General features: G+C 59.3%; 1 protein-coding gene across 1 annotated transcript; it reads right to left on the reverse strand.

Annotated features, from left to right (window-relative positions):
* Positions 1-1,046: 1,046 nt before the first annotated feature.
* GNB2 (G protein subunit beta 2) lies at positions 1,047-6,258 on the reverse strand. The gene is made up of 10 exons (XM_007468844.1): positions 6,094-6,258; positions 3,718-3,863; positions 3,465-3,503; positions 3,242-3,348; positions 2,868-2,931; positions 2,622-2,784; positions 2,461-2,527; positions 1,919-2,120; positions 1,610-1,826; positions 1,047-1,530 (listed from the first exon to the last, which is right to left on the reverse strand). Exons 2-10 carry the CDS (start codon positions 3,772-3,774, stop codon positions 1,424-1,426), a joined length of 1,023 nt encoding a protein of 340 aa, XP_007468906.1. The 5' UTR covers positions 3,775-3,863; positions 6,094-6,258; the 3' UTR covers positions 1,047-1,423.
* Between the last annotated feature and the right edge of the window lie 2,358 nt (positions 6,259-8,616).

An 8,616-nucleotide genomic window follows, 5' to 3' on the forward strand; every position in this document is an offset into this window, starting at 1 on the left:
TTTTTTTTTTTTTTTTTTTTTTTTTTTTTTTGCACCAAAGTGGCAACTGGGTCAGTGTTGGGGGATAAAGCTGGCCTCGGGGGTGGAGGGGCCCCCTCCACCTGCTTCTCCCTGGTTTCAACAGTGTTAGAGTCCGTGAAAAGACAATATTCTCTCTAAAGCAATAAGGGGGTGATGGGCCAGGGGGAAATGTCTTGCTGCTGCTGGCCCCCCAGCTCCCCCTTTCCTCGAGCCAGTATTTGGTGGCATTAGAGGTGTTGGGGGAGTACTGTTGTGACTGAATGTAACTGCCCCCACCCCTGCCGCAGCCAATGCAGGGGGAGGGGGGATGACACTCTTCCCCGTCTCTTCCTTCCCCTCCCCCCCAGCTAAAGAGACTTTGAATTTAGGGGGCCCTTGAGCCTGGAGAGGCCTTAACCCTGTGAGGAAGTGTAGGGGGAGCCCTCTCCCACCCCTATCCCCTTCTGAGAGTGGTCAATGTTTACAAGCCCCTGAGCCCCCCAGCCCAGGGACTCAGGCCCCTTGCTGTCCTTTCCCAGCCCGTCTTCCTGGGCCCCGGCTGCTCCCCCGCCCTTCCTGGGGTTAGGGTGGGTGCAGGGGTCATTCTGTATCCTTGTCTGCCTTGTACCCACCATCTCCCCAACCTGTGTGACTCCCTTCTCGTCTACCTGCCTCTGTAAATACCCCGCTTCCCCCCAATAAAACTTGGTGTGTGTTCTCCCCTCCTGCGTCTGAGTTGTTTCTTGGGGTAAGGGGATGTTGGGAACGAGAGGCACAGCTCAAAAGAGCTGGGAACTGAAAGAGCCACAGGCAAAGGGCCGCTGTGGTCGGCCAGCCTAACCAGGCCAAGACTAGAAATGGGAGGGCTGTGTGTGTGGAACACCTGTGATCTGCGGGCCAGAGAAGGTCCTCCCACCTGTGACTCCGCTTCCGGCCGAGGAGGAGTGGTAGTCCCCACCCCACTACTTGGAGCCCCATGTCCCCCCAGCCAGTCTGCCGCTGGGGACAGATACCTAGAGCGAGGAAGACACGAGCAAGGGTAGAGACCAGGTACAGAGTTGGAATTGGTTCCTTTATGGAAAAACTGAAAATATAATAAAAATTAAAATAAAACCAGTTTTAAAAAAGCCAGCCCCTGGAGTTTCCACCTCCTGCCTCTGGCCCTCCAGAGGGATGAGGCCCTGACCCCAGGGCAGCAAAAGGATGAGGGCTTTCTGCCCCTCCTCTTCCCCCATTCTATTCCCATCTTAATCTCCACAGTGGGGGCCCCGGGAGGAACCAAACCTGGGTAGGGGAGCAGGGACCCGAGGCCCCGTGGCCCAAGGAGGGAGGCTCGGTGTGCACCCAGCCCCAGAGCTCCCGACCTGTAGTGTGGGCATGGGCAGGGCCCCTCCTAGCCTGGGCCCAGCTGGGGTCGGGGCTGTTAGTTCCAGATCTTGAGGAAGGAGTCCCAGGAGCCTGTGGCCACAGCCATGCCATCGTCAGTGACCCCAAGGCAGCTCACTCGGTTGTCGTGGCCTGCGAGGACACCTGGGGCGGAGGGGGACGTCAAAACTCCAGCCTCGTTTCCCTGTCCCCGCCCACCCCCTGCTCAGCTCCCAGCTCTCACCTGCACGGTCGCCCTTCATGGCATCCCAGATGTTGCAATTGAAGTCGTCGTAGCCAGCGAGCAACAGCCTGCCGCTGCGCGAGAAGGCAACAGAGGTGATGCCGCAGATGATGTTGTCATGGGAATACATGAGGAGCTCCTGGTCGGCCCGCAGGTCAAAGAGGCGGCACGTGGCGTCGTCAGAGCCCGTGGTGAAGGCGTAGCCGTTGGGGAAGAACTGCAGGACACAAGACCAGAGTGGGATGAGGGTTCAGGGCAGGGCCTGGAGCTCGGCAAAGATGGGCCAGCCCAGCTCGCCCCAGCGCTTACAGCCACGGCATTGATGTCGGACTCGTGGCCGATGAAGGTCTGTCGGCACATCGAATCCCGCACGTCCCACAGCTTGATGGAGGCATCACAGGCACCTGACACAAAGGTGCGGCCATCGGGGGCCAGTGACAGGGACATCACATCCCCACTGTGTCCAGCAAAACCCACCGTCTGCTGGCCTGTCTCAATGTCCCACAGGGCACTGGAGGGGTGACAGGAAGAAAGAATGGATCAGAGACGGGTGCAGGACGGACTCCCTCTCCCCGACCCCTCCAGCCTGTGAGCCCAGGCCCAGTGAAGCCTCCACACAAGGGGCACCGGGAGCCACTGGGTGACAGAAACCTGCTCCTGTCCCAGGTGAGAAGGGGTCCCCCACTTCCCCCTCCTTCCTGCCACCAGAGCAAAAGGCTGAGTGTTCAGAACAAGGGCTCTGCCGGTGCTTGCGCAGGGTGGGGACTAGCGCCTGAGCACTGAGGCGGTGCTCCCTCCCCCAGCAGGAAGTGTAGGTGAGTCCCGACTGCCTAGCCCTGGCAGGGCCTCACCAGGTGGTGTCCCCAGAGCTGGTGATGATTTGGTTGTCATCCAGGAAGCGGCAGCATGACAGGTACCCTGGGGAAAGGGGCTGGTCAGCCGGGTCTTTAAGGGAGGGCAGCGCAGCCCCTCACCCCACAACAGTGCCTGTGCCTTGTCACGCGCCTCTCACCAGTGTGGCCAGGCAGCTCCCGGCTGACCCTGACATTGCCCTCACGGGTCTTGAGGCTGTAGATGGAGCAGATGTTGTCCAATCCCCCACAGGCCACAAAGTTTCCTGAGGGCGCGTAGGCACAGGTCATGACCCAGGAGGAGCGCAGCGGGATGGCATGGACCTATGGACGAGGGGCAGTGCCCAGGGTCAGAGCCAGCCAGGGCCTGCAGCCCAGCCCCATCCGGCCTCAGGTGCCACCTCTACCTTGTTGGTGGTGTAGCTGTCCCAGATGATGAGCTTCCCGTCCTGGGAGGCACTGACCAGCAGCCTGTCGGAGAGTGGATGGAGACGCAGAGGGGTCAGGGTGGGAAGGCCCCTCTGGAGGCAGGACACCCTTCCCCCTCTCCCATCTGGTGGGAGAAAACTCCTGGCAGCAGCTGAGAATTTCCTGTCAGTATGGCCCTGTTTCCCATCCCCTGGGGATGTCTGGGAGTCATGGGCTTCCCAAACAGACTTGGCAACAGGGGCATCCTGTTTCTGGCACCAGACGTGCAAGGTTACCCCTGCCCACCCTGCCTGCCATAAACTCAGCCCAAGGCAAACACGACAGCTCAGCACACAGCCCCAGCCGCACCCACCTTGAGTCTGTCCCCCAGTGCATGGCGTAGATTTTTGCCAGGTGCCCACGGAGGGTCCTCCGTGTCCTCATCTGGATTCTCCCCACTGGGTCCAGCCCAGCTGTGATCTGGAGGTGGAGGCAGAATGGGCTCAGGAAGTTTCAGGCGGCAGGGCCCTCTGAGAAGTATGCTTCCAACCCGTGCCCCTTCCCTAAACCCAAGTCCAGCCCTGGATTCATCTCACCTGGGTCAGTGTTGAATCCCCACATGCTTTTCGGGCATCCTATAAGAGACGGCAGAGCCATTCAGAGAGAGGCACGAAGATAAGACAGGAGGAGAGGAAAGAGAACAGGAAACAGGGGAATGGAGAGGACGAGACAGGAGTATATTAGGGTACCCCACCACCACCCACACACAAACCCCTCCCCTGGCCCGGTGCACACAAGCCACCGGGCCCTGCCCGCTCAGCCGCCGCAGCCCGGCAGCCAGGCCCTCACCCGGATCTGGTTCCGGAGCTGCTCAGCCTCCTGTCTCAGTTGCTCCAGCTCACTCATGGCGCCGGGCCCGTGGGGCGGGGTTGGGGGCGGCTGGGGGCCGCGGGACAGGGGCTGGGGGAGGCAGCTCCTCGCCGCTGGCCCGAGGCCTGGGGGATGCAGGGCTGACGTCAGGCCCAAGGCCGTCGGGGAAGAAGGGGGAAAGGCGGGGTTGACGCGCGGCCCGGAAGGGGTAAGTACAGGTCGGAGGGGGAGGGGGCGCCAGCGGTGGCCGCGGTCCCCCGGACAGAGCACGGGCCTCTGGCACGGGAGAGACGTAGCCGGGGAACAGCTGACTTCCCCAATCTTCCTCCCGCCCCCCGGAAACGGAGCGGGAAGCTCAAGAGGAAGCGCAGGGGAAACTCCTCCCTCGGACAGCAGCCCGGGCGGGACACCCGCGGCAGCAACTGGGGTGCGGGAAGGGGCGGGGAGAGTCCCTTCGAAAACAGACCGGGCGTCCTCCCCGGCCCGCAGAGACACCGCCCTCCTAGCACCTAATTTTAAAAGGGACGGTGCCTCTTTAAATTCACCCCCATACACCGCACACCCTCCACACACACATCCCCAGCTTCGACTGGGGGTGGGGGAGACCAGAGGGGAAAGCTGGGCTGTTCGTGGGGTTGCCTAGGCAACCGTCACCCGGACTGAGAGCACCTCATTGGTGAAGTGCCCCCACCCTAGCCCGGTTGCCGAGGCAACCGCATCCACGGCTGAGACCTGTAGGGTGGATGACCCCACCCCCCGCCCCCTCCCCAGAACCAGCCAGGGTGGCTGTTTACAGGATTTGGGAAAAGCCGATTGGGCACTAATAGGTTCGGGACGGCTCACCCCGGATTATCTCTGGGCCGGCTGCGCCCCATTAGCCGCCCGCGGCGGGTGGAGGCGAGGGTGGCGAGGTAGCCAGCCCCAAGCCGCTGCTCCCTCCAGCGGCTAGGCCGCCCGCTCCGGCGCGCCCGCAGAAAGCCCGTGGGAGCCGCTCTCGAGTAATCAGGGCTCCAAAAAGAGGTCCCGGGCCCAGAGGCGCGGAGCTGCTCTCTCCCAGGCGCCGACGGGCGGGCGAGCGGGCGGCCCCAGGCGGCCCGGCTACCCAAGAGCCCAGCCCGCGGGCTCCGCGCCGGGGCCCCAGGGGCCTGGCTGGCTCCGCTCCAGGGCCCGGAATCCTGCCCCCCCCCTCCCCTTTCGACACCTGTGTGATCTGGCCATGCACACTGCACTCTGCCCACCCAGGCGTCCCCCATCCTGCTCGCACTTCCCCCGTACCCTGGGCGTTCCTCTTCCCCACTGACATTTCCCCTCTGTTCAGCTTTTCTACGCCAGCGCCCGAGGACGCCCCTCCAAAAAAGGGAGGGGGCAAAGCCCCCCACCCCACTTCCCCAGCTCCGGACAAAGCCCCTTCCTTCCAGCTGCCGGCAGCCCAGGCGGGGCGGCAACGCCAGACGCCCGGGGCAGAAGGAAGCAGGCCGGGAGGAAGCCGCTGGGGGCGGGGGCGACGCTCCCAGACCTCAATCCCCATCACTCGCCAGGGCCCCCTAGGCGGCCCTGGGTTCTGGGCATACAGCAGCCGGGGGTACCACGGAGAAATGGGGGTGCAACCCCCTCCGCAGGTCTAGCGGGGAGAAGGGGAAGGGACAAGGGAGGGTCCCCGGATCTGGCAGCTGGAAGGCGCGGGCCGGTGCCGCGCTGCGAAGCGCAGTGGGCCTGGTCCTCCGGCCCCCACGACCTCCATTTTGCCCAAATGAAAGCTAGGCGGGGGAGGTGGGGGCCGCCTGGGAGCTAAGCGTGGGGTTAGGACTACTAAAGGGAATAGGGTGCCGAGGTGTCCGGTCTAGGGTAATGGGGCCAGAAAACACGGGCAGACCCCAAATCGAGGTGGAGACGAGGAGAAGGGTAGCCTCGCGGCCCTGCCTTAGTGAGGATTCTGGAGTTTTGCAAGGCGAATGCCGGCGGGGGTGCGAAATGGGAGGACACGAGGGGTGCTACCCAGGGGCAGGCAAGGGGGTGGTAGAGGTGGGGAAAGGGGGCGGGGCGGGGCCTAAAGGAAGCCCCGAATTTAGACCCCCAACTTCTCAGGGAACAAGAAGTAGGGGGGGCTGGCCTGGGATCTGGGGTCAGGCAAAATAACCCCGATGGTGCAGCGAGAGCGTGCGTTATTGGAGGCGAGGGTCCCCCGGTTTCCCTTCCGGGTTTGGGAGCGACGGGGCCAGAAAAAGGGAGGGGAGGTCTGGAGAGTTACGTCCGCTCCCGAGAGGCCAGACCGGGGAGACAGACAGAAGAGAGGTTCCCCCATGGGAATTTGGGGCTGCGGGGGGGAATGAGAACTCCTTTTATCAGCGGAGGTACCTGTGGCGGTGGGACTCTGCGAAGGGTCGCTAGAGGAGCGCGGGAGGTCCTGTCTTCCTCCGCGGCGGAGGCGGCAGCGGCGGCGACGCGGATGGATTTCCTCAGTCACCGCAACTCACCGTCCAGCTCTGCTCTCCCTAGAGCGGAGGGATCCCGCCCGCCAGTGACGCGGCCGTCGCCGCCGCGCCCAGGGCCCGGCTGGGCGAGACCAACTACTTAGTGGGGAGAGCCCGGAAGGGAAAATACCACCTAAGGGGCAAATATTGGCCCTGTCACATCAAAGATATTACTCCACACTATTTCCACGCAAAGAGGACCAAAACAGATCCTTTGCCTCCCCAAAAGGCGCAAGACATCTCCCCCGGGACTGGCAGAGATGGTACCGGCATAGGGGAGGGTGAAACCGCTGGATGATCACGTGACCTACCCTCCCGGATTGGGCGGTTCCAGACTGGGAAGGGGAGTTCGACGCCCCAGTTCTCGCCCTGGCTCCGCCCCCTGCGTGTGAGGCCACGCCCCTACTTAGGGGGCGGAGTTAGAGAGATCCTGACCCGCGCAGGGCTAGCCCGCAGGCCTCAGCGCTGTAGAGGAAAGGGCAGCGTTGCTGAAGGTACCCGAGCAGGAAGGAGTGGGGGCAGCTCCGGCCCCTGGGAACTCAGGTGTGCTGTGAGAAAAGTCCTGCCCAGGCAGTGCCTCCACGTTGCTCAGTGGGCTTTTGTAGAACTCTTTACAGGGCTGCATGACACCGTAATAACAACTCATATTTATTGATTTCCATACTTATTTAACGCTCACGACAATATTATGAAGTTAAGTACTGGCATTGTTACCATTTTATAGTAGTGGAAACATTCCTAGGGCTGCAGAGTTAAGATATGAACCAGGGCAGCTTTACTGACTTTACTGTGTGCAGTGCTAGCCTCTTGATGAACCCCTGGACCATCCCTGTAAAGGGATGAGAATGTAAGTATAAGCCTGCGTTTCCACATTTACAAAATGAGACTGTTAATAGCTAACTGCCCTGCAAGTCACCTTGGATTGTTATGAGATCCCCACAGATTGTGAAAATGTTTTGGTAAGTTCAAGTCAATGAATAGCCTTCAAGTCCTCATGAAATTTAAAAGTAAAAGTATCAAAACACACTTTTCATGTAACCTCTGTTGAAGGCATTACAAATAGTTTTCAAAGCACCGATTTTTTTTTGGGGGGGGGGGTGCAGATCTTAGTTCCCCAACCAGGGATTAAACCCGGGCCCCAGCAGTGAAAGCACTGAGTCCTAACCCACTGGACCGCCAGGGAATTCCCGTCAAAGCACCAATTTTTAAAGAAAATAAGAAAAAAAGTCATTCTTACTTAAGCACAAATTCCATGTATGTGCACTCACCAATTCAGTGATATATTAGCAGTAGATAAGAGATGTCAGTTAGAATTTGGAAAGGACCTTATATTTACTTCAGTTTCAACCTACAGATGGGTGAAGTGACTTCCCTAAAGTCATTTAGAAAACTAGCAGCCGATGACTAGAACCCAATTTTGTTCAACTCTATAGGGCATCTGACACTGTTTCCTCTCACTTGGGTTCTGTGCTAATATGCCTCCTTGTTTTAACTCAATCAGCAAATATTTACTGAGTCCCAAAAGATGTATCAGGCACTGTCTTAGGCCCTGGTGATACAACCTCGAATTTGTGTACCCTCCTCTGCCTGCAGGGAGCTTACAATCTACAGAGGAGACAGATGGTAGACAACCATGGAAATAACTATTAGTACTGGAGGCTTGGAAGTGCCATTTACTGAGGGCAGAGCAGTTGGAAGGGGATATATTTGGGGAAGAAGATCAAGAGTTCTAAGTTGGGACGTGTTAGGCTTGAGATGCCTAGGAGAGATGCAAGGCAGAATGCTCAGTAGTGGCTGTCGAAGCAGGTCTGGGGCTCAGCAGGAGTCTGGGTTGGAATAGAGCCTTGAGAATGAGTGGCATTTTAGAGCAGATGAAATCATAAAGAGGTTCAGGGAAAAGACAAGATGGCCTAAGACCAAGCCCTGAGGAACTCCAACATTTAAAGGTCAGGCAGAGGAGAACAGGCTGCCAAAGGAGAAGCCAGAGAGCTAAGAAGAAAATCAGGAGAACGTGGAATTCTGGAACCCAAATTCTGTTCCAAAAAAGGAATGGTAAGCTGTGCTGAATGCTGCAGAGAGGTGAAACAAGGCTGGACTGGGAAGAGGGCATAGGATTGACTACCGTGGAGGCTGCTGCTGGCTTGGTCTGGAGCATTTGCAATGGATGCTTTGCTTGCAGTGGGCTGAGGACAAGTGAGAAATGAGGCGGTGGAGACGACCAAGGTGGCCAAGGCTTTGGGAATCTTGGCTGGGAGGGGGTATAGAAAGGTGGGGCGGCAATGGGAGGGGAATGTGGAGTCAAGAAATTTGTGTTTTGATGGGAGCTCCTGGAGCTTGTTTAGATAATAATGAGAAGGGCTTCCCTGGTGGCACAGTGGTTAAGAATCTGCCTGCCAATGCAGAGGAC

This window comes from Lipotes vexillifer, unplaced genomic scaffold (genome assembly GCF_000442215.2).
Source record: "Lipotes vexillifer unplaced genomic scaffold, Lipotes_vexillifer_v1.1 scaffold12, whole genome shotgun sequence".
Classification (NCBI taxonomy): domain Eukaryota; kingdom Metazoa; phylum Chordata; class Mammalia; order Artiodactyla; family Lipotidae; genus Lipotes; species Lipotes vexillifer.